This window comes from Suillus paluster, assembly GCF_016628075.1.
Source record: "Suillus paluster strain FC165 chromosome Unknown EDB91scaffold_63, whole genome shotgun sequence".
NCBI lineage: Eukaryota > Fungi > Basidiomycota > Agaricomycetes > Boletales > Suillaceae > Suillus > Suillus paluster.
In genome coordinates, this window is record NW_024537623.1 from 1095 (window position 1) to 24027 (window position 22933).

Below are 22933 nucleotides of genomic sequence, written 5' to 3' on the forward strand. Positions count from 1 at the left end.
TGAATGCCCAACAGGATCGCACTAACACAAACCAAGACTTCAAGTCCAGGGCGATGTCATCAGCAGATCGTAATGCTCCCAAGAGCAGTGGACAGAGTGGTGCCCCCCCGAGTAAACAAGGTGGAAACACCACCAATACAAGGCTCCGGAGGGAACAAGAAGAAGTAATCAGATTAATATTGTGGTTGCTGCATGCACCTGATTGCTACGTATGAAGTGACGAGTGTCGAATTATGTTCTTGTCGAGGTTGCGTATGTACCACCAAATTCGAGTGAATCGGAATGGGTCGAAAAAACGTTTCGTTGAGCATATAAAACTGAGATTCAACACATCATTTAACCATCTGGCTTGATACTGTCGAGTCCTTGCGCCAGTATGTCCAATACCTTTTGCCGGCATCCCTGAGGAACTCCCATGGATATGTCAATTCTTCCCTCTGGAGCATGCCACAACTCATCATCTCCGCGCCATGGATTGGCGCCAAATACGCGCAGATAAAGCAAGCCATGCCCAGCCATATGATATCTATGCGACTCTGGTTGACCAAAGTGTGCTGAACACCAGTCGATGCTAATCATGACGTGAGCCGAAATCAAAACACGAAAGGCGACGGATTAAACCCACGCTGTCATGGAATTTACGGCTAGAATGTCGGTAGATGGAGGGTAGTAAAATGATTTTCCTGACTTCGCAGCTGCGAGCATTAGTTGACTGGCTGCGGACATCCAATGCGAGATGACTTCGTGTTGTCGATAGTGCACGAGGGTCTCGCGAATGCTTGTGGCGATACCCGTCATATCGGTAGGGTTTCTCTGGCAAAGCTGGTGTCAAAGCCTACAGAGGTCAGCAAGCAGCAAAAATCCACGTGCTTAACATACATCGATCACAGCATTGCCAGCAACATCAGGAAATGCGAAACTTGCTCCCGAGAAGCGATACTACAATGACTGCGTCAGCAGGACCGTAGGTGGAACGACAGAACGCTGGCAGACACTGTCAGTTACTTTGATCTTGCGTATCTGAGTAGTCAAGACACGGTTTATAACCGTGGCGACGTAGGCGAAGAGACTATCATGGATTGACAGTCGGCTCGTTGCTGAAGGTGATCTTTGACGCAAAGAGTTACAGAGTGCCTCCAATCCCTGTCTTTCAAATGACCAGTCGACTCGTTCTGAGGTGTGTACTCTCTCTGAGTACTTCTCACGAAGCTCTTCATCGCTATAAATTTCGTGAAGGTGGGACATTAACGGGCGTAGTTCTTCAATGGTGCGCTCCGAAGGCTGAGGGAAAATGGGCTTCTCGAACGTAGGCGATGGATAAACAGGGTGTAGGCCTTGGTAAAATTGTGAAAACGTATGAGTGAAGCGGAAGAACGCTGTTGCATCACCTATAAGGTATGAAACTTATGAAAATGGCTGCTCGCAAATAACAGCTTACCCAATGTATGGTTCCAAGACATACCGATCGTGGTATCATCACGGAAGGTGACGACTTTAAGTTTTAAAAGAGGGGCTTCGGAATCGAGCGCAGTACGCTGACGACGGGAGTTCAGTAAGCCCAAGAGGTCACTCTGAATTACGTGAGAACCAAGGACAACCGAAGATGTTGATTCATGAGGACGGTCTTCGAATTCGACCGGGACTCCATCATTTGTTAGATAAATCTGTGAGCTAAAACATGGTGTCTAAATTTCGGTACAGAGTTGAACTTGCCTTATATTCCGCACCGCGCTCTGTCAACCTTCCAGCGGCGTGAGGCCACAATTGCAAAGTTCTAGAAAGCGCAGCACTAAACTTCTTCACATCGAGTAAACCCACAAGAATGTGGACGCTCTGGATCTAGATAGCGTTCATACAGCATACAACATGATGTGCAGAAAAATGCATTATAATCCAACATTTGAGTCGTGTAGAGGATTGGAGACACACCATGTTTGTCCAAAGTTCGTAACCAGGGAGTTCAACCTCGCATCTATCTGATAATGCAGTTGGCTGCGCAGGGTGCACGAAAAACGCCGACATTGGCCTCTATAGCTATAGTGTAACACTCACGAGATCAAAGACATATTTGATTCGAGAATATTGACAACGGCAGACATATGTGGCTAAGGAAAATTCTCACGCGAGTCGGGCTGCATTCGATAGCTGGTCAGAAAGAAACCGTCGTGATTCGGGCTTAGTTCAATATTTAAAGTCTATCGACGTTAACTGATTACCCCAGGGATCCTCCTAGTCCTAATAGTGCTAGAGCAGTGAGTTGTCTCGACTAATCTCATATCACCTCTTCGTTTACCTTGGGTTTCCAGTTGAGAACAGTCGTTGATCATGTGTGATGTGTATGTCGAGGAACCTTAGGTATGAGTTTGCATGATAAGGTCTCCGGGCCGTCATTTCTTAAATTAGTACTACTTCAGGCTTCTCCTCCATCGTACAAGGCCTAAGTCTTAAAGTCTCCCACTACAGGACTCCGTGATTATCATTCGTGCGACCGCATGGCTCGAGATTTATTTGATCTATGTGTCAGAGCCAATGCCTTTTTCGATATCATGCTGGCATGTCCAGTAGTTATCAGAGAAATACAAGCTACCCTGTGATTCCTTCTCAAGGCAGTTGTTTTCTACCATGACATCATCAGATTCAAAGGTGTGGTTTGGTGAGTAAGGAACATCTCGAGGACCCGAATCCGCTAATCGTTCTTGCTAGTGACTGGGGCATCTTCGGGTTTTGGTCGAGCAGTCACCGAATTTATGCTTCAAAAAGGAGATAATGTTGTTGCGACTTTGCGAAAACCTGCTATGCTAGATGACCTCGCGAAGTTGTACTCAAACAACCGGCTTCTCATCTTGCCTCTGGACGTCACAATTCCTTCTGATATCACCGCCGCTTTTCTCAAAGCGCGCGAGACATTTGGCCGCATCGACGTTGTTTTCAATAACGCGGGACTATGCGTAATCAGTGAAGCAGAAGGCATGCCTGATAACGACGCAAAGCGCCTGTTCGATACAATGTTTTGGGGTGCCGCCAATGTCACGAAAGAGGCCGTGACAACGTTTAGGGATTTCAACCAACCTCCTGGGGGACGTCTCTTGCAAATGTCATCTCGTACGGTCTTGCGAGTTATACCAGGAGCAGCGCACTACGCCGCAGCGTACGTGACGACTTCTCGCTCATCGTTTTAACTGACATCTAGATAGTAAAGCAGGTATTTACATTCCGCCTATCCTTGATTCGCAATATTTAGTCGCAAACAGCTCTTGAATCTCTTTCGGAAGGGTATGCTGCAGAAATGGATCCAGCATGGAATATTAAGGTGAGTTTAATTCTCAATATGTACTAACGTAAGACTGGAGTTCATCAACCACAGATTACTCTTACTCAACCTGCTCGGTTTCGCACTGCTGCACCCTGGAGCAATGTTCTTGCGCCAATCCATCCAGCGTACTCTGATCCAAATTTACCTTCTAGACAATACCGCAGCATATATCCAGGAGCTGAGCGTTTTTCAGACGGAGACATCTACAAGTTTGCCCTGCAGATGTATAAGCTTGTGCAACTGGATGATCCCCCGTTCTATCTCCCCATGCACAGAACGGCGTTGGAAGCGGCAAAGACCAAGGGCCAGATGTTGATACAAGCCGTCGAAGATTACGGTAGTTGGTCAGATGATGTCTATCTCGACGAGGAAAATAGTTAGGCGCGAGCATAACTTTGTAAACTCGTGCTAATCTCTGACTTACATGTAGATCACATGTGTCCTTGTCCAATTTTATTCCACCCAGACGTTGATATTCTCATGGTTCGCGCCGCGGCCGATGTCCTCTGACGAGTCCTAATCAGTGACGGCCCGGTTCACCCTTTATTTGATAAGACTATTTGTGTGGTTACCTTGAGTGCCCACATAGTCATCTTCCGCAGACTGATCCCCCGACCCAGAGTTGGGTCTGCATCATGATCAGAAATTTGTCGACAATGACCTCCCCGAAAGTTTGGTTCAGTTAATTAGTTTCTACTACTGGCTGGGAAAACGAAGCTGACGATCTTCTCCGGATTCAGTCACTGATGCAAAGGCTGGTCTGGGACGACAGATTGCTGAATACGCTTTGAGCAAAGGAGACAACGTAGTACAACCCTGCGCAAACCCTCGATGTTGGAAGACCTTACTGCTAAATATTCCTCCTCCCACCTTATGACTTTCCCGTTTGATGTACCCTCGATTTCTACGGCATTCAATCAGGCTATCTCGCACTTTAATCGTGTCGACGTCGTACTGAATAATGCAGGATACTATATAGTATCAGAAGCTGAAGGTATCCCTCACAAGGCAGCACGAGAGATGTTCGATGTGCTGCCCTCCGGTGCGGAGAATGTCATGTGTGAAGCCATTCGATGCTTCAGGGACGTGAATCGTCCCATGGGAGAGCGACCCTACGAAAAGGGTCGCCCTGGAATCAAGAAGGGGGGATTATTGCTCGAAGTCGCCGAAAAACGGTCTAGTTGGTCGGACAGTGTGTACTTGCGTAAATGAACGAAAACCAACACTGCAGATTGCGGGTACCATGTGTCAGGAAGGAATACATGTACACACTATTTAGAATATACAGTGTAACGTATAAAACAGTCTGAAGCGCCTTAGTATCGATAGGCCCCTCCATATCCCGGGTAACCGTAGTTCATGTTAGGGCTACCAGAGGAACCACCGGCCCACGTGGGACCATACGCGCCGGAGGAGCCTCCCATCGCTCCTCCTGTATAAACCATCGCACTTTGTGCCAGTCCTCCTCCTGCTCTTCCAGGGATGTCCACTGCCTTCGTGATGAAAACGGGCTCGGCGCTTCGTGCCCGCCTGTGGTGGTCTCGATGATGATGTCTGCTAGATGACCTGTGATGTCTTCGAGGCAACTCGATGACAGTCGCCATGCCTGGATAGGCGGACACAGTTGTGACGTTTCGTGTGTCAGTGTATGCCGGAGACGAGCCGTACATGGGTGACGCGTGTGCCAGAGATGCTCCTCCATACATAGGGGACTCATCACCATAGCCAGGGTAAGAACCTCCATACATCCCTGTAGCTCTCATTCTATTTCCACTCGATAGGGGGCTCCCACCACCACTGCTACCACTATACATCACAGGGCTCGCCCCCATGCCCATCCCAGCGGTAGTGCCCAAGTAAGGCGAGCCCACCATCCCGCCCCTACCCATTTCCGCTCCAGGGCTATGTGCTCCTCCAGCGCCATATGTACCTCCAGGATTCGAGAACCGCCTGTGCCTCCCCATCCTCTGATGGAAGTATGGAGCCTCGTAGTCGATTGCATATGGGTCAGTCCCGCCTGCCATGCCAGCACCTGCTATCTCGGGCGTTCCGAATCCTGAGTCATATGTGCCAGTATCCATTCCAGTATCGTACCCCATCCCGGGATACATATCACTTCCGACGGAACCCGTCAAATTCTGGGATAAAATTGCGTCAGTACCGATGCGGGCGAATCAGCCAACAACCCATGACATAGTTGTTTAGATGATCAAATATTCGGATACTGACTCGATCAAATATAAGCCATGCAGTTGCAGCTGCTGCTTCACATGCTGGTACACAACCGTACGCGTCAGCCGGACGTGAGATCATGTACATCCTGCTGGCTAAATGACATATTTTGTAAGGCACGACAAAGAAAATACTCGCGAAAGTAAGTACCTTCCGCAACGGCAAGTCCTATGAACGCTTCTCTCTGGTATTCACGTTCTGCGCCGAGAGACGCATAAAGCACAGTGTTATGGATCCAGACTCGGTACGCCTCGTATGCCGAGGCATATCCAATTTCCTGGGGAGTCAGCGCATTGATTGCACCCTAGTGATGCATTTATCTCATTCAATATCCCCGGACTCGATAAACAAAGTGCCTTACGAGACCACCATATGCCCGTCGGTGACATACGCGAGCCTCATTGATCCCCACACCCACGTGAGGTGTGCCCATGCCTGCACCAGATATGTTCCTATAGACCTGATGAAAGATCGTACTAGAATAGAGGAGCGTAAGTGACCATGCTATGGAGTGGAATGCGGTTTATTCTGCACGTACGGGTCGATATGTGGTGCGTAGGCTCTGAAATAATCAATTCCTCCCCCTACAGTCGACGATTGAGTTCCTCCGAGAAAGATATTGAAACACGCCGTACTTACAAGAAGGCTGTGGTTGAAACCGAATTGAGGGAGGAGGGCCAAATTGGAACTGTTCTCTTGGTCGATAAGATTACCAGTGCTCGGGCAATCGACTTACTTGGTTGGTTCCCCCGGATCCATTTGGATTTGGCTGGTAATAAGGGTAAGACATTGGTGAAATATGTGAGTTGATACGAAGGAAAGAACGTACAAGTCAACAGCATATTGAAATGCGGTATGACATCACTGTTGGAGAACATCAATGTTAGTACGCGCCAAAGAAAGTGACCGGCCCTGCCAACCGTGGAGTGGAAGAGCTTAAAGCACGCACCACAGTAGTTTTGTGGAGTACTCGGAGGCCTGTTCCTGTCAAGACATGATCGGTGTAAGTCCGACCCTGTCCGACCAGCGTCAGTGTACCACGGTATTTGTTAATGACCTTGCGCCTAACCTACTCAAGTGAGGCCATCGAGCTTTCGGTATTATTAAGGAAGACGACGGTTCCTTCTTAACTGGGCTGAATTCGGATCTAATTGTCCCCAAGGTCAAAGTCCATGACCTGTATGAGATTCCTCCGTACTCGTGACTGATGGGCCGGAAGTGACTAGTAGTGACTTCCCAAGCTTGCTCGAGAACAATATGGGACCACTGGAGAAGGAACGACTGTCTTCATTCGTCTCAGGTCTGCCTAGTGGGAGAATGGGACCGAGCTGGACCGGGTGAGTACTACTACTACTAGCAGGTATTAGCTGGCACCTCTGACAACTCCACCGATTCCGACTCAGAGCAGCAGTGTGAAAGACAAGTAGCAGTTTATACCGCTCGCTGGGGAGACTGCAGCAGTTACCAGTGATAAGGAACAACTATTTTCTTAGGACTTGATCGTGTTTCAGGATCATGTGCATCATTGCATGATAGGGTCTTGAGGGAGACTATTAATAATTAAACGTAAGTAAGGGTGGTGACCCTGCCTTGAAGTTTATCCACAGCATTCTACAAATATATACACAGACTGTGATGCCTACGTTTGGTGAGTGAAAATTTTGCATATATAAAGCTTGTCAGATACTGCAAGGAGGGCTCCGTAGACTCGGTTTCGAGTCTTCCGACGGTGTGCTCATGTCAGTGCCATGTTTCCTACCGCAATTAATCTTCTTTGCTGATCTTTATTGGTAAGGTCAACGTTACCCAACCGTGTTGATGCTCCATGTGAGCCTGCCATTAGATCACAGTGGGCCAGTCAAGATACGAAAAGTCGCTTTTGGGCGACATACATGCACGAAGCCGCCGAACATGATGGTCAAATTCTCGAAAAGTACAAAAGTGACATGGATATCGTTTTGATCTTCGTGCGTCCCTTGGCTTAGCACCACCTCTTTTCCTGTAGTGCTCATTTTCACATCTATTGTTATAGGCTGGTCTTTTCTCCGCTGTCACTACATCCTTCATTGTCAATATGCAGCAAAACTTAGCTCCCGATCCAACCACAGAGACCAACATGCTTCTCAAGAGACTGATTCATACAATTGACAACTCAACATTTCCGGGCGGTAATTTCGACACTCCACCATGGACCGGTCCTAGCTCCACCGACATATGGGTTCAGTCGCTCATATATGCAAGTCTCTCAGCGAGCCTTCTTGCAGCGTTAGGAGCAATGCTTGGCAAGCAATGGCTCAACCATTTCCAATACTTTGGTCACGGGACGCTTGATGGTCGTGGAAGGCAACGGCAGCGGAAGCTTGATGCTTTGTATGCCTGGCATTTCGACGCTGTTTTGGAAGGTCTCCCTGTGCTGTTGCAATTGTCCTTGTTGCTGTTCGGGGTTGCCCTCGGCGCCAATCTATGGACAGAGCAACACATTGTCGCCTGCATTGTCATTGGAACGACGACATTTGGGGCCATCTTCTACGCGCTGATTGTTGTCGCCGCACTGATATCTGATGTGTGTCCATTTCAAACGCCAGCATCTAATCGACTTCGCAGCCTCGGCCAGCACGTTGTCCGTTTCCATAACGCTCTTCAGAAGGGAAATCAGACAATCCTTTCAACACTCTTGCGCGTCGTCAGCTATATCCCTTATCTTACGATAACTTTACTCGACTCATTCGCATCATGCATATCACATTGGCTTTTCTCACCATACGCCATCGAAAACACGGATGCGCCTTGCATACGATGGCTGCTCGAGACTTCCGATGACCCAGACGTGATTACCACTGCCGCCAGCCTAGTTCCTGAGGTCGAGTGGCCACCAGATTTGGATGTATCTTGTGCCTTGCTCAGGCTGCGAGATACTTTCCTGGATTGCTTCGAAAACACACAGTATGGTCAACCGAAACTTTCTGATTTTGGTCGAGACCGTGCTATTGCATGTGGAAAGGCTTTCTTGCATCTCTACATCGAACGGCGGTCATTGGATGCCAGACCCATCTTTCTGCGTGCCACTCCTGATCCAGAATTCGTACTCACCAGCTCCTGTCGTCTCCATGATGTCCATTGGCTTATGTGGACTCGCCACAATGATCCCGAACTCTCTTTTATCTGCGACCTCATCCTCGAGATAGTGCTGGATGTTGGCGTCAGCATACCTATTTCGCTTCGAAACCCGCAAATTCCGAATACTTTTCTCATGTGGATGTCTCATCCCCTACTCCACTGCCTCAGTGCACACCAGTATGCAAGGTTCTGGAGGCGGCGTGCATTGGATGTGGTAGAGAGGCTACTTATGTCGCCTTTACCTCCCACGAATGTCGTAGCAAACTGCCTGGTAGCGGCAGGCTTGCTTCTGGATCAGTCCGTTGATCCAAGTCAACTAGCCAGTACAAACAAGGGGTAAGGAACTCTTGGATATCTTGTGAAATGCTCATGTGACCCATAATTATATAGGTCGTCGATAAAAACACTGCTTGTATCAGTCCTCGAGAGCATGCAACAAGCTATCGGTATCGATATCCATCTGGAGCTACGCGAGCGCTCGTCTATTTATGCCCTAAAACTTCTGCAACCTTTGGCGGCTGTTTTAGAAGTTGAGGAGTTTCGCCAGACGGCGTACGATTTGGGAATGTCCGACTGGGGTGTTCGACTCTGTCAGAGCCATGTGAACATAGTACTTCACCATCCGGAACTCTGCAGACCAGAAGCACGTGACAATGCCTGGGTGGCCGCTCGTGCTGCGCTGCATTTTAGCGTGGTCACCGCTGGGAATGGTGATGGCGGCCCGACCGACGATCGGGTCACTTGGAAGGAGGAGATTTCTCGCCTCCGCGCGACCAAGACCGCTGGTTGTGGCTGGCTCATCGACTATATTATGCATCACCATTCGATCTCTCATCAATCAGCGCTCACTGATGCATTCCTCACGATGAGCGAAATGAGCATCGATGCTGCGTGCAGGGAGAAGATGCCGGGCTATATTAATGCAATGATTTTCGCGATGGCGCTGGACAAGCCTCCACGACTTCGTAAGGCTACGCTCCGCGCTGCGTATTCGTCAAGGAATTATCTTGCATCGCTGGACACCGATTCTCTCTCCCCGGATCTTTGCACTCAATTCTCCGCGGCGCTTTTAGACATCACTGCTGATAGTATATCCTTTGGTCGAGGGGACGATGGTATTCTTTCTGACAATTCCAGTATGTGCGGCAAGCAAAACCTTCGTTATTTGCACATATTGTTCACGTGGACTCAAAGTAAGCTGTGGTCTCATCACCTCTATGATGGTGGACACCTTAAAGCATGCTTATCCATCGCGGACGGCCTTCGCTACTTCGAGATTTACCCTCTCACGGAACATCTCGCCTTATACGTCATTGCCATTATAGCACGACTACACCCGGAGGGAGAAAACAACAACCTTATCCCGAATGATCTCTGTGGCCTTCTTGTACACAAAGCTTGGGCATTTGCCGCCCTTCGTTCCCACAAATCACTTGGCTTGTCGGACTGCGTCATACAGGAAGTTCTCGAACCATTTGCAAACTTCACGATCCAGCTGTTGAGACGCGATGCGGAGCTTGTCGACGTCACAAGCGAGTTCAAGTCACGCGTAATGCAGACTCTGCACCACTTGGAGCAAGGTTCCGGAGACAGCGTAGTAATATCCCTGGTCAAGGAGATCGTGTCCCTGGTCACTACATGAATTGCCTGTGGCCAAGGGGGTGTTTTGATGCCTGTTACCTTTGGCCTTATCGTTGATGGATATATCTAAATGCGTGGTCGACTTGGCAGTTCCAGAGGGTTCCGTACAGCTCTGCGAGCTCCTACGGTACTTTTTCTGGTGCCAGCAGTTCCGCCTAGAGATTCTAAAACGTCCCTCTTCTTGAAAAGGCACATCTTTATTTAATGACGTTCCTGGTGTGTTTTCCTGTGTAATAGTGTCCGGTTTATCTGATGTACTATTCGAGGTGCTGTACGTAGTCTCACGATATAGGCGCCCACATGTCTCGAGCACCGGCTGCATAAGTTAATGTTAATAGCTCGCTCCGTCATGATATTTAAATCCTGATTGTGAGGTCACATCATTCGGCCGCTGTCAGGTCCCGCGGTGGCATTGAATCGTTGGGAAGTATACTTGGAGTCGCAAGTGGCAGTACAGGTACTTCGTCCTAGCACAGCTCATGAGGATCTTTCCAGTCAGCATCAACCGCCCTGTTTTGTTGCACAGGTGCGCATAGGTCGTCGTCAGTATTTCCATACGAGCGACGTGTTGTGATCCCATACTCTCTATCTACTCCAATAGTACTTGCCACTCATGTCGAGTCAAGGTGTTGGCGCCCAATTACTGGCAGAAGGCGACGACACAAATAAGTTCGTCTACAGTCCTACTTGTTGGCTGATGAAATTGCTCAATAACATTCGATTCTTCAGAGCTCTGGATCTTCCTCAGAAACCACTTGAAGAAAATATGCAGTTCCCTTGTCCACCACAGAGTCAAGGGGACGGGAAAGACGTCAAATCCCGCTTCTGGGCAACCTACACACGAGAAGCTACGGACTATGACGAAGAGTTTCTTGAGAAGTACCAATCTGACATGGATATTGTTCTCATATTTGTTAGAACTTTTGCTTTATCCTTGCTTCGTTACCTGAACATGAATCACAGGCTGGTCTGTTTTCGGCCGTCAATACATCGTTTATTGTAAACATGCAGTCAAATCTCGTCCCTGATCCATTCCGCACCACAAATGCATTGCTCGGAATGCTGCTTCAGACTGCCAACGCCTCCTTCGTCCCACAATTTGATCAACCCTACGCCCCGTGGCCGGGGCCTAGTTCCTCAGTAATCTGGATCCAGTCATTGATATATGCCAGTCTTTGCGCAAGCCTACTTGCCGCCCTTGGAGCAGTACTAGGAAAGCAATGGCTGAGCAATTTCAAACGCTTCGGCCGCGGTACCACCGATGCCCGTGGCAGACAACGGCAGATGAAACTCGATGGTCTCCGAACTTGGCATTTCGATTCTGTGTTGGAGTTCTTACCCGTACTGTTACAGATCTCTCTCCTCCTGTTTGGGATCGCATTATCCGCTAACATGTGGATGATGTCACCCACAGTTTCTATCATTATCATCACATCCACGACGCTTGGCTTCACGTTCTATCTAACGATCATCCTGGCATCGCTAATGGCCGCGGATTGCCCTTTCCAGACACCAGGATCAATCACTCTTCGTTCTATGGGTCGGTCTGTCCTTCGCTATTATTCATCGTTACAGAAAGGTCGCCGGGATTTCAGCAATGCTTGTTTAACTCTTATGCTTTATATCCCGTTCAAGATCATTGCCACCCTGAATACTATATCGCAACGACTCATCCCTTCCGTCCGCTCTATTGCACAGCAAACAGATGCACCGTGTATCAAGTGGATCATCGAATCATCCAGCGACCCAGATGTCATTACAACTGCGGCCAGCTTTGTTCCTGAGGTGGAATGGCCACCTGAGCTTGATATATCCACTCTTCTTCTGCAACTTTTCGACACTTTTCTTAGTTGCTTCGAAAACACTCACCACGAGCAGCTGATGCTCATTTCACCTAGACGGGAAAGTGCAATCGCATGCGGAAAGGCGTTCTTGCATTTGTACATCGAGAGGAAGTCTTTCCTAAATTCTACAGACTCTCCATTCCCGGTCGCTGGCCGCGAACGGGACATCCGTAAACTCATATGGGTGCATCACGGCGATCATGAGATATCATTCATTTGCTACCTCGTGGTCGAGGTGGTCTTGGATGGGGATTCTGGTGCTCCAACACGTCTTCATCAACCCGACGTACCAGAAACTTTTCTTTGCTGGATGTCGCATCCGCTCCTTCATCGCCTCAACGATTCACGCCACTCCTCCTTTTGGCGTGACCGAACCCTGGATGCCATCGCAAGAATTCTCGTGCATCCACTTCCTCCCAACAATGTACTCGCCAATTGCTTTATGGCTAGCAGTATGCTCCTTGGTCAATTCGCTGAGCGGGATGCGCTTTTGAAGGTCACCAAGAGGTTGGTTCAGTTCCCGCCAAGCATATACACTTGCTGACAATCGACGATACAAAGCTCCACCAACTCACTTGGTATCTTGCTAGAGCATATGAAACAAGTTGATCGAGAGTCTCGCGAACAGTCCGGAGTCGTGCTAAAACTGCTCGGACCATTAGGAGTGGTCCTTGAATTGGAAGAGTACCGTCAAATTGCAAAATATCGCTGTCTTGCGGAGTGGGGACTCGAATGGTGTAATGTCTTGGTCAAGATTGCGGGACAGAGCCAAGATGCTCAAGACGCGATCTGGGACGACGCTCGTACCATTCTACACTTCAGCGTTATCGTGGCCGGTGATGGCTTTGTTAACCAGGGTGAGAGAGCCCCTGCCGCCACGCTGGTCCTACATCGGTTATCGATTCAAGAAACCACTGATTGTAGTTGGATCATCGACTACATCATACATTACCACAATACTGATGACGCAGCTGTGACTGACGCTATGTTGGCACTGAGCCAGTTGCCTCACGTCGTCAAGTTCAACCAAGTCAGGATCCCTGCAATGGTTGATGTCATAGTGTCCTCTTTGGCTTTAAAAAGGCCGACAACTCTTCAGGATGCCGCTCTTCGTGCTGCTCATTCCTGTAGAAAAGTCATCGCTCTATCTGGTGACAGTTATATGCCACCCCATTTGTTGTCAGGATTTTCTGCCGCTCTTCACTCCACTCTCACCACGAGCGAATCACCGCGGCAACACCTGCTTTATCTGCAAATATTATATTCTTGGGCCAAAAGCCAAGCATGGAGCACTCACATCCTCGATCATGGACACCATAGCGCTCATCTTACTATCGCCAACACGTTCCCATATCCTGACGATCCCCTGCTGTCCGAACACCTCGCACTCTACATTATTGCAAACTTGCAAGTCATGCAAGGATTATCGGACCATCCACTCGACCTCCCGAATGCTACTTCTTGCCGAATACTTGTCCAAAAAGCCTGGCATTCTTTGATAGTTCGACAAACCGCAAGCAATGAGACGGTCGAGCACCTTAGTGCTTTTACTATGGACCGCTTACACGAGGGCATAGTCGTTCGCACAGATGATTTAGTTTCTTCCATCAGGCAGACTTTCAGTCAGCTAAGACAGGGTGGTGACCATCGGTTGACAAGTGTGGTGACTGAATTGTTGCTGAACATTACGACGCTATAGGACTATGCCGCGAAATTAGAATACATTTGACACATGTTAGTGTCCTGATCCGATGTATCTAACTACACAATACGTAGACCGCAGGCAGAAGGCTGTTTGCTATTGGGAGGCGATCGAGGTGACGTTGATGTACTACCATCCGTTATACATGTTGTTTTGTAAGGCAGCTGGGTGCTTGACTCTTGGAGACAAAAGAGCAAGCTCTCTACCCAATATCTCAGTGCATTGTAGTCGTTTTGGTTGTGAGGATCATCAAGCACCAAGCACCAGTGCACCACCGACGGAAGACGTAATACAACCCATCACTACAAGTACCGCACACCGGGTCGAGTGTTTGAAGTTCATGAAAATCTCCTTATGGTGACGCCGAAAAGGATACCTCGTCAGCTGGAACTCAACGTCACACAGCAGCCAGAGTCTGGCAGCGCGTAGTAATAAAAGTTAACACGTGTTCGTCCACGTGAGCATCCGACAATCAAGAAATTACAGAGGACACACTCGTCTTGATCAATGTCTCGATGACGGGTAAGTACTTCCCTTTGCAACTTGCATTATCTCAACCTACTACCGCAATATTTAGACTACTCCCTATTCACCATTTCCGACTTTGATGCTAATGACTACGCCAACGCGATTCTTGCTGGCGAGCCGTATCCGCAAGTTCACCAAACGCAGTATGCAAAGCCTCGAACGGGTGCAGCATTAGAATCAGCAAAAGAGGACATATCAGTCGCGATATCTAAGTTGGACTTGAGCATCGAGGATGTGAGCAAGCAAATCAAGAACTTGGTATGAAGTTATACCATCGTATGGAGCTGCGTGATCATACATTGACTGCAGGTTACTACCCACCACGAAGAGCTACTTCAGCGAGCAGCAGGCGTTAATAACCTCTCTGGATCACTGACTTCAGTTCGACGTGGCTTGGACGACGTTGATGCCTCTTTGGAGAAGTACGTAGCTAGGTCCTATCGTTACGTCGTAACTTGACGTGACCTAATCAGACTTCGCCAGAAAATTCGTGTTCCGTACCAAAATTTGGAAACCAATGCAACAAGGCTTCAGCGTATTCGTCAAGCCTCTGATGCGCTGCGACGTATCTCACGTTTTGTTGTCCTCTCGCGACGTCTGGAGACTCAGATGTCCGAGCTTGCTGCGTTTGACAAGCAGAGTGCTACTGAGAAGAAGCAAAAGCGTAATGATTCAGAAGGCCTGTCCGCAGATCAGCAGGATGACAAGGAACGCACCATTGCTAAGGCGGCATTGACAATTGCAGAGCTAGGTTCGCTTGGGCATTAGCTTACAAACAGCTCTTGATTGTTTACTCGTATCAAGGTGCCTTGCTGGATGGACCTGAAGACACTGGAGATACCCCAGGGAAAGACTCATCAGAAGCTGACGATAGGATTTCCCCAGCAATGGATTCTTTGGTCTCCCTCCGATCTGTGAAAGCAGCGGCGGTACATATACCATTCATCGAAGAAGCGCAATATAAGGTCACACATGAGATGCAATCAATGATCAGAACTGGTCTTTCCACTTTGGTGTGTCATGCTGCATTCCAACGTAAATCCTCGATTTAACTTTAGTGATGTTGAGGATCAATCACTGTTGGCATCCTCGCTACAAACAGCGTACAACTTAGGTGCACTCCCGATGCTCGTACAGGGCCTATCAAGAGACCTTTGTGACGCCGTAGAGGAACGGATACGAACAGCATTCGATCTCTCACGCATTTCGAAGGAAGTTGTTTCGAGAGGTATGTCGTACCACGGTTGTTCTTCGTTTACTAATGTCGTTATCATTCAGAAAGTGCGCCATCCTCTCAAGGTCTCTTATATAAGTCGCGTGTACGAACAGAACCAACGAACATCACCGCACCACAATGGACAGCTGCGCTTTGGGCCCGCCTCGAGTCTCTTATTGAGGAGATGGCATCATGCTGTATTAAGGTGGCAACTTTGAGCGTCTGTTCGATGTTATCTCGGCTTACTGTCAATCGTCTTAGGTATACACTCTCGAGAAGGTCCTGAAATTGAAGAAGGACCCGGTCACTCAACGATCATTCCTTGACGATGTGATGAAGGTAACTTACATGAACATCAATCCATCGAACCCGTATCCAATACTTCCTTGAAGGTTCTAGAGAACAAACCTAGCTCAATATTCTGGACATCACTAGGACGCTCCCTTGAGAAGTATGCTCGTGATGCTGCCAAAGGTTTGTCTGAGTCGTTAATGCCATGCACATCACTGAACTATTATGGCTAGGATCAACCTTTCTTCAACAAACTCTTAGCTCTGGTTACCCCAAATTCTTGCGCCTTTTCCACGAATTCTTTGCCAAAATCGCAGTGCATACCGACACAGTCTACACACAATCACAGCAGTCGTAGGTCTCCACCTTATCCTAATTGTATATGGTATACATCATTTTTTTCAGACCAGAAACTGTCCTCGTCCTCCACGCACTCTCCACTTTTGAGGCTCTCTACCTCTCTCGTTCGACAACCCGCTTGAATGAAGCCATTTCCCAGGCTTTCGCTGGTGGCTCACGCTCACCTCCAGGCGCCAACGAAGGAGTCACAATCGCGCGAGCGGTGATGAATGAGCTCGATTCTGCTAGGTTTGATCCTTTGTTGATTCTTGCGGTGGCGAGAAACATTGCCACGGCTCTCGATGGTGCGACAATGAGGGCCGAGAGTCTAGTGAGTTCTTTGGCTCCAAATAGTTGCTCCTTGACTCATGCATTATGTCTAGATTTCCTCAGATCGCTCAGCGGTTGCGCTTCTTGGGCCGATAGCTACCCCACAACAGATTTTAAACGGTCAGGTCGCAACGTGCCTGTATCATTGCTGGACGAAGCTGGAGAAGGTAGCAGAAGAATACTCAGAGAGCGCAGCTGCACTTGTAAGACCCAGTGTAAAGGTATTTATTTTCCGAAATATGCAGAACATCGAATCTTGAAGTCACTCTGTTGCACAGAAACTGCACACCACTTACGATGGCATCGTCGACCCGCTTCTGATGGCGATACGAAGGGAGCTCGCTTCCATCGTCTCAAGACTTCATAGGGTTGACCTGCAGAAGACCATGGACCCGATGGCGGGCATGGCAGGGCCAAGCTTGTACATGAAAGACCTCGCTGATAAACTCAACTTCGTCAAGACGCAGGTCTTCATTAATTTTACGAGCGAAGTAACGCAATCCTGGTATGCCCTTCAGACATTCGCTGTCGACCTGTCGTGCTAAATAGAAAACATAGGGTGCTCTCGATCGTGAAGTACGTCATCCGAATCTTTGTGCTCCATGCCAGTATCGCGAAGCCGTTGGGGGAGAGTGGGAAGCTGCAACTCACGACAGACATGACGGAGCTCGAATTTGCGCTGGGTGCGTTCCTCGGGCCTTCAAGCAAGCGTGGCCTCGAGGTAGCGGGGGAGGAGTACAAAATGCTCAGAGCAATGCGGTTGGTTCTATTCCTCATACCAACTGATACACGCTCACACACACTCATAACAGACCCCTCCTCTTCCTTGACACACCTTCGCTTGCAGTTCCTACGCACGCCTCTAACCTGCCTCCGCTCGTAGTGCTGCACCATATTCTCGTACGGTCTCCGCTGCCGCTGCCGCACATAATGCATGGATGGCAGGAAGCGGAGTATGTGCGGTGGGTGGAAGAACATAGAGAAGAGGAGGCGTGGGGATTAGTTGAGGCTGCGCTGGTTGGGAAGGAGGGAGAGGAATATGTGGAGCTTGCGAGGAGGGTACTGAGGCAGGCGAGAGGCGAGTGAGGCAAGTGTATAGTATAATGCTTTGTTTGTAACTTGGCTGGGACGAGGGACGCCTTCTCCTAGATATTTGCATGTGAACTTTGATGGTATCCCTGTCTCGCGGAAGTTGGTGGTGATGTATGTAGGATAAGTTGTTGGTCCTTGTTTGCACACGTTAGGATCACAAGGTGTTGCCAAACAACACGCCCAATTTGGTTTTCACCCTGTTCCCATAGAGTCGTCATTGAACATTCTAACTCACTGACTTAGCGGCAACTGATCGACATACCGATAAGTGGTAACGAAGCCATGCCAAACCAACTAGAACCCGCAACAGTGATGATGCTGGACTGCATCACTGATGACGATGTGGGGCGGAAGCTTCGTGTTGCAGGGCGGTAGGTCCATTTTGTCATCTTCCTCGTTCTCTATTAATCACGTGTACAAAAACGCTCTACTCACACTTACTGCAGGATGCTCACGTATGACCATTCTACCGCGCTCGTGCTCCTCTCATGTTCCTCCCATGGACTTCTGGTAGACGTGTCCCTCGTAATCGATCCCGATGCGGTACTTTCTACTGAGAAATGGGGCGGAACGCTTGATCCAAGTGTTGACTATAACTGGATGCGCGAACGTAAAGCATGGGTGTGGGTCATCGGGTGGTTGGCGAAGTCTGAGGTGGGTCGTGTCCAGTGCACGTTGTGCATCTGCTTTAGCTGAATCGTGAGGTGCTGCATCGATACGTTGACGGAAAATTCTCTTGTTATACGTGCTAATATGTCATAGCCGAGCCTCCCAATCCCCGAGCCCCCACCCTACACATCGCCACTAGATGTAGACGCGTCGATCGTGCTTAAGGCACTGAATGTCACTCCTGCACGAGATCTGGATGTCGTCGGGCTGCAGGCGGCGCTTGGGGCGATGGGAGAGATACCACCCACGACATATCCAGTGTGAAGTATGCGTAGGCGCCAAGTTATGTATCCCGATGTCATGATGTGAGTAGTCGATGGCACATTGCTCTACTGCATGCTCATGTTGTCATTCGGTGGGGTTCGGCGGTCATGTGCACATTGCGCGCTGTTTTTATGTTCATGGACATATACTTGAATGTATCTTGCGCCTGTTGCAGCAATGGACGACATGATAGAGATATTGATTGTCTCTGAGAGTATCACGATGCCATCGCACACTTGATGAATGCGACTAGTATATTAAATTTAATTATTGTATGAAGAACGGCCAAGGAGAGCGGGATGGCAGAAGCAATATAGAACGATAGCATAGCACTTCACATAGAGAGAAAGCAAACATCACTTGTTGCACGCGGCATTGATCATGCTGTTCCAATGCAACGAGCGGTGGCAGCGATGCGAAAATTCATGGGTATGACAGTATGCCTGGACACTTTCAGCCACGATCGCTCCCGTGTGACTTGATAACTTACTCGTAATACTTTTGAATACCATCGCCTTCCATGATCAGCACGTCTCCCTGAAAATTTAAAATTTCAGGTCTAGGATAACCGCACTTCTAGCGACATGACTTACGTGCCGGAGGATCAGTGTCAGCGCGTTTGACGATAGGTGCTTTGCCTCCTTTGCTGTAGCACGGGGACGAAAATGCATGAATGCCGCGGAACCTAGAGAAAGGGAAGCTACGACAGGACCTAATCCCCCGCTCACTGTCGCTGTGGAACTGATGTACCGTCAATGCACGACCACGCGACAGCTATATCCGACAACTTACAGACATCTTCTGCCGTTCCATGTAGGCAGCACTAAGGATCTCATTAAATGGTATATCTTTTTGAAGAGCCAGGCGAGATCTTTCTTTGATCAAAGCGAGGGCACCACGCACGGATGATGGCGCCTTGTCGAAAGGCACGGTATTTCCTGTTCCACCAACATACTATTTCATTCCTGAGCATTTTACTATTATAGCAGATGCAGAATATAATGACCTGATACGGTTCACCCGCTGCATGCCAAAATGCTCAGCGCAGGAATATACAATAAAAATATGTGCTCTCACAATTTTGGGAAAAATAGTTAGTAAGGAAAGCTCCGCGAACTGCAATAAAGCGTGAGTGATCACTAGCATCATTCTAGAATCTTTAGTCCGTACGCTTATGCTGGATGGATTTTAGAAAGAGTTTGTACGTCAAGGGAAGTTGCTCACAGTCCTGAGTGGGTATCTTCTAAGAAGTAATTCTCCCTTGTCAGCTTGATCTTGATACTGTCGAAATATCTCATCCGCCTGTTTGTTTGCCAATGGAGTGCCCAATATGAGATGAATCATTCCTCTGCATGACTTCGACATCAATATAAGGGCATAGCGGACTAGGACGGCCCTTACCTCTCATCAGGGAGAATGAAGGTGAGGTAATTTGTGAATCCTCCTCCATCGCCCAATTCGAATGGCTGTGGCCGACGAGCGATGATCCCTGCAGTTTTTACATGAAGGTGAGGGAAAAGTGTATGACAATGGCACCGCAGACCTGATTGTTTTCTAACGTGCGAGTGTAGAAAATCTGATGATGGTCGCTGGTGCCAAAACTCTTTTGCCACCCGCAGTCTTCCAGGCACTTTGTAAATCGACTGTGGGAAATGCTTCAAGGGAAGCCATATAATGAGGGGATGGCACGTACATGACAATTAGAGCACTCCCAATGTTCCCATTTGAACCTTGAAACTTGTGTGAGAGTGGCACAATATATCTACAAGGCCAGGCTTACCGAGTCGAAAGGCGTCCGCACTTATCGCAGTGCCAGCCCTTGCTAAATGCATACGAAGTGGTGATGGAATCCATGGTATCAGCCAGCTTCGCAGGGCGAAGCTCTGGAAGATTGGTAAATACCGTTGCGATGGGACGGAGAAATGTGGTGTCATAATCAAGCTGCTCGGGCTCCCGTCCTCCTAGACTCCAAAAGGAGGGGCAGGAAGGGTTTAGACACATCCATCCCTGTGAATAAACAACAGGACTCTTCTGAGAACATTTGTCGCATGCCACCTCTGAGGCTGAATTTGGCGGGGACAGCTCTTGTCTGAAAGGTGATCAGATATGGTGGAAGACATGGAAAATGTTGGCCCACTCGTCGTTCGAAGACTGACAGTCTACTCGAAGTTGAGAAGTGTCGAATGAAAGAATCTTAGTGACCCACCTCTCATTGCATCGGGAAGCATGTCCATATCACCATTCTTGGATGTCGTCCACCATGGATTGCCTTGTCCTTCGCACCACTGGAAGGCAAACTTCCAGCGGACGACCCTCCTGCAACCACTGGATGTGGGTTGATACTCAGCTGCAGCGCGAGCTCAGCGACTCAGAAAGGTAAACTGGGTGTGTCATACCCCATGCGTGAGATATCCAATATGACCCAAGGACGACATACGTGCAGCCTGAGGCGCTGAGGTCAAAAGGGAACAGAGCGTACTTATCATCGGCTAGAAGAACCAAAGGTCGTTTGTCTGTGTAGCTCCTGAGTAGAGCACGAACAGACTTGTCCGTAACTTCTTGATCCTGCGCCTGTTGAAAACGAGCAGGACCAACCCGGTAGTCCAGGATGCTCTCAGATTTACCTCCGCTGCATGTCCACGGATCAGACACCAGGTGGGAGCGACGTGTCATGGACTAACCCATGGGAAATAATCAATCTTCCTTCACAATGAAAGATATCACGGCTGACCTCATTTCGTTAGCGTTATCTTGTATAATAGTGATGGAAGTGAGCAAACCTTGCAGGTGATCCACCCAAAAGATAGCCTTTGACGATATCCTTCGAAGAATAAACACCGCCCTGGTAGCTTCGGAAGTGTTCGAATGATTCGCAAACTTCTTGGCGAGACTACATGCCGGGTAAGGATGCTGTATGCTCACATAGTGTAGCACATACCTCAGCCCAAATTAGAGGTCTTGCCGGCAGAGGAGGTTTCCGTGGTTGTATCCCCGGCGCACTAACGTCGGCCACCTCCTTACAGCTCGACAGCAGGGGCAAAGCATCGTTAATCGAGGGTGCATCATGGACGTCTGCAATCTCATCGTCGTCCGCGACATCATTTTGATCGTTGTCCTGAGCCCAGTCCTCCATAGCCACCGAAGATATCTGGGAGTGCATTAACGAGGCGTTCCTACCAATATCCGTCAGTAGGCGATCGACGCCTTCCTGGTTGAGCGCTTGTTCCGGTGGTCTAGCATAGGTAATTTTTTGTTCATGTCTTGGTAAAATATGTTTTGTCGCCACCTTGCGTGGCAATGGGCGAAGAGACCGCGTGGATGGTGGAAGTGCAATTGCAAGCATTGGTTCGGAAGGTGAGGCCACACAGCGATATGAATCGTGAAAGTGTAGGTCACTATCCTCCTGACCGTGGTTTTGGGACAGGTCACCGTTAGCAAGGACTGGTATACTTTGCTCTGCATGGGCAGCATTTTCAACATCACTCGGCAAGCTACTGACCAATCCTGGGTGGATCGCTTCTGGTATTTGGCAGACGCGCAATGAAGGCACATCATCTAAACGATCGTCCCGCCTGGGCAATTGCGGGAAATTCGGTAGATCAATCGCAATTTGTGAAGAAATGTCACCCGTACTTTCGCGCATGCGTTTAGCATCTGGAGCCTCATTCGCGTGAGGCACTTCAGATGTGCAGGAATGTCCTGGTGATGCCTCGGTAACGCTTGAACGTGTCGGATTTGGACGCTCCTGGTCTCTGCTGCGGCTACGACCGCCACCACGACCGCCACCACGACCACGACTACTACCACGACCGCGGCTGTCATTAACTCCCCGTCCACGCGCCAACGCGTTGTGCCCGCCGCGGCCCGATCGCGTGACTTGCGTAGCGCGACTACCCAAGAGTTCGCGTTTCTTCCGTGAAAGGTACTCGGCTGGACGGTTCTTTGCTTGTAAAAGACAACAAAATTCAAAGAAAATGGCCAGCATCTTTGGATCATTGGCGGAAAGACCTAGGGTTTCTGTCCCGTCCAGAAATACCAAGCGGAGCCATGCTTCCACTACGGCAAGGGCTTGTGACTAGTATGGCCAAGTTGTCAGGTTGAGTGTTAGACTGGTGTATGCGACATACGTTGCCTTGTGCCTCCTCCACGAAGCTGTTGATAACGGCTTTGGTGTTTCCACGAGTTGAACACGAGTATAAATAGCAGTAAGATAACAGAAGTTCATGTGTAAGCAAGGAGGGGTCATCCCAGGTAACTGGCAGCTCCATAGCACACGTCTTGCTCTGCCCTCAACAAGTCCGCTGCGCCTGCCAGTGGTTGGTGATATGCCTCGCAAGGAAACCTTGAATGGAAGC

The 22933-nt window shown here is 49.0% G+C and overlaps 9 protein-coding genes across 9 annotated transcripts; 6 read left to right on the forward strand and 3 right to left on the reverse strand.

Moving 5' to 3' along the window:
• Positions 1-336: 336 nt before the first annotated feature.
• EDB91DRAFT_1349320 (uncharacterized protein) lies at positions 337-2130 on the reverse strand (the record flags this gene model as incomplete). The annotated part of the gene is made up of 7 exons (XM_041326012.1): positions 1930-2130; positions 1714-1839; positions 1439-1664; positions 994-1388; positions 880-939; positions 626-813; positions 337-571 (listed from the first exon to the last, which is right to left on the reverse strand). The coding sequence occupies exons 1-7, from the start codon at positions 2020-2022 to the stop codon at positions 337-339; spliced, it is 1323 nt and encodes a 440-aa protein (XP_041173495.1). The 5' UTR covers positions 2023-2130.
• An 11-nt stretch (positions 2131-2141) lies between these two features.
• EDB91DRAFT_718967 (NAD(P)-binding protein) lies at positions 2142-3800 on the forward strand. Its single transcript, XM_041328189.1, has 8 exons — positions 2142-2252; positions 2307-2355; positions 2415-2469; positions 2525-2653; positions 2704-3148; positions 3195-3202; positions 3252-3310; positions 3365-3800. The coding sequence occupies exons 4-8, from the start codon at positions 2623-2625 to the stop codon at positions 3692-3694; spliced, it is 873 nt and encodes a 290-aa protein (XP_041173496.1). The 5' UTR covers positions 2142-2252; positions 2307-2355; positions 2415-2469; positions 2525-2622; the 3' UTR covers positions 3695-3800.
• Positions 3801-4629: 829 nt separating this feature from the next.
• EDB91DRAFT_1252101 (uncharacterized protein) lies at positions 4630-6335 on the reverse strand (the record flags this gene model as incomplete). Its single annotated transcript, XM_041323462.1, has 7 exons — positions 4630-5451; positions 5507-5640; positions 5696-5849; positions 5907-6021; positions 6084-6129; positions 6185-6233; positions 6282-6335. 7 exons carry the CDS (start codon positions 6333-6335, stop codon positions 4630-4632), a joined length of 1374 nt encoding a protein of 457 aa, XP_041173497.1.
• A 1069-nt stretch (positions 6336-7404) lies between these two features.
• Positions 7405-7838, forward strand: EDB91DRAFT_1015601 (uncharacterized protein; the record flags this gene model as incomplete). Its single annotated transcript, XM_041312483.1, has 2 exons — positions 7405-7512; positions 7578-7838. Coding segments are annotated over 2 exons (369 nt in total), but the record flags the coding sequence as incomplete, so codon positions are not given.
• A 3231-nt stretch (positions 7839-11069) lies between these two features.
• Positions 11070-11818, forward strand: EDB91DRAFT_1058640 (uncharacterized protein; the record flags this gene model as incomplete). Its single annotated transcript, XM_041314178.1, has 2 exons — positions 11070-11216; positions 11267-11818. Coding segments are annotated over 2 exons (699 nt in total), but the record flags the coding sequence as incomplete, so codon positions are not given.
• An 862-nt stretch (positions 11819-12680) lies between these two features.
• On the forward strand, positions 12681-14180 carry EDB91DRAFT_719169 (uncharacterized protein). The gene has a single exon (XM_041328190.1). It carries the CDS (start codon positions 12743-12745, stop codon positions 13844-13846), a length of 1104 nt encoding a protein of 367 aa, XP_041173500.1. The 5' UTR covers positions 12681-12742; the 3' UTR covers positions 13847-14180.
• Positions 14181-14200: 20 nt separating this feature from the next.
• On the forward strand, positions 14201-17841 carry EDB91DRAFT_1154072 (Golgi transport complex subunit 5-domain-containing protein). The gene is made up of 15 exons (XM_041319544.1): positions 14201-14371; positions 14427-14635; positions 14687-14799; positions 14851-15128; positions 15182-15390; positions 15446-15605; positions 15656-15798; positions 15855-15932; positions 15986-16067; positions 16118-16238; positions 16290-16554; positions 16607-16774; positions 16832-17058; positions 17112-17312; positions 17366-17841. Exons 1-15 carry the CDS (start codon positions 14365-14367, stop codon positions 17637-17639), a joined length of 2535 nt encoding a protein of 844 aa, XP_041173501.1. The 5' UTR covers positions 14201-14364; the 3' UTR covers positions 17640-17841.
• Positions 17842-17874: 33 nt separating this feature from the next.
• EDB91DRAFT_1227026 (uncharacterized protein) lies at positions 17875-18341 on the forward strand (the record flags this gene model as incomplete). Its single annotated transcript, XM_041320997.1, has 2 exons — positions 17875-18016; positions 18092-18341. The coding sequence occupies exons 1-2, from the start codon at positions 17928-17930 to the stop codon at positions 18339-18341; spliced, it is 339 nt and encodes a 112-aa protein (XP_041173502.1). The 5' UTR covers positions 17875-17927.
• Positions 18342-18957: 616 nt separating this feature from the next.
• On the reverse strand, positions 18958-22846 carry EDB91DRAFT_1252104 (uncharacterized protein; the record flags this gene model as incomplete). Its single annotated transcript, XM_041323463.1, has 20 exons — positions 18958-19021; positions 19069-19115; positions 19172-19263; positions 19307-19319; positions 19371-19532; positions 19585-19601; positions 19656-19694; positions 19749-19755; positions 19803-19926; positions 19980-20067; positions 20122-20221; positions 20272-20308; positions 20359-20667; positions 20716-20737; positions 20785-20925; positions 20975-21207; positions 21260-21304; positions 21359-21468; positions 21517-22653; positions 22706-22846. 20 exons carry the CDS (start codon positions 22844-22846, stop codon positions 18958-18960), a joined length of 2928 nt encoding a protein of 975 aa, XP_041173503.1.
• Positions 22847-22933: the final 87 nt, after the last annotated feature.

Excerpts from the sequence above, each read along its gene's own strand:
- EDB91DRAFT_718967 (XM_041328189.1), top strand. The coding sequence starts at position 2,623 with ATGACATCATCAGATTCAAAGGTGTGGTTTG. Across the intron at positions 2,654-2,703 it reads AGATTCAAAGGTGTGGTTTG|TGACTGGGGCATCTTCGGGT; the intron begins GTGAGTAAGGAA and ends CGTTCTTGCTAG. Across the intron at positions 3,311-3,364 it reads ATCCAGCATGGAATATTAAG|ATTACTCTTACTCAACCTGC; the intron begins GTGAGTTTAATT and ends CATCAACCACAG.
- EDB91DRAFT_719169 (XM_041328190.1), top strand. The coding sequence starts at position 12,743 with ATGAAACAAGTTGATCGAGAGTCTCGCGAACAGTCCGGAGTCGTGCTA.
- EDB91DRAFT_1154072 (XM_041319544.1), top strand. Across the intron at positions 16,068-16,117 it reads TGCTCGTGATGCTGCCAAAG|GATCAACCTTTCTTCAACAA; the intron begins GTTTGTCTGAGT and ends TATTATGGCTAG. Across the intron at positions 16,775-16,831 it reads TTGTAAGACCCAGTGTAAAG|AAACTGCACACCACTTACGA; the intron begins GTATTTATTTTC and ends TCTGTTGCACAG.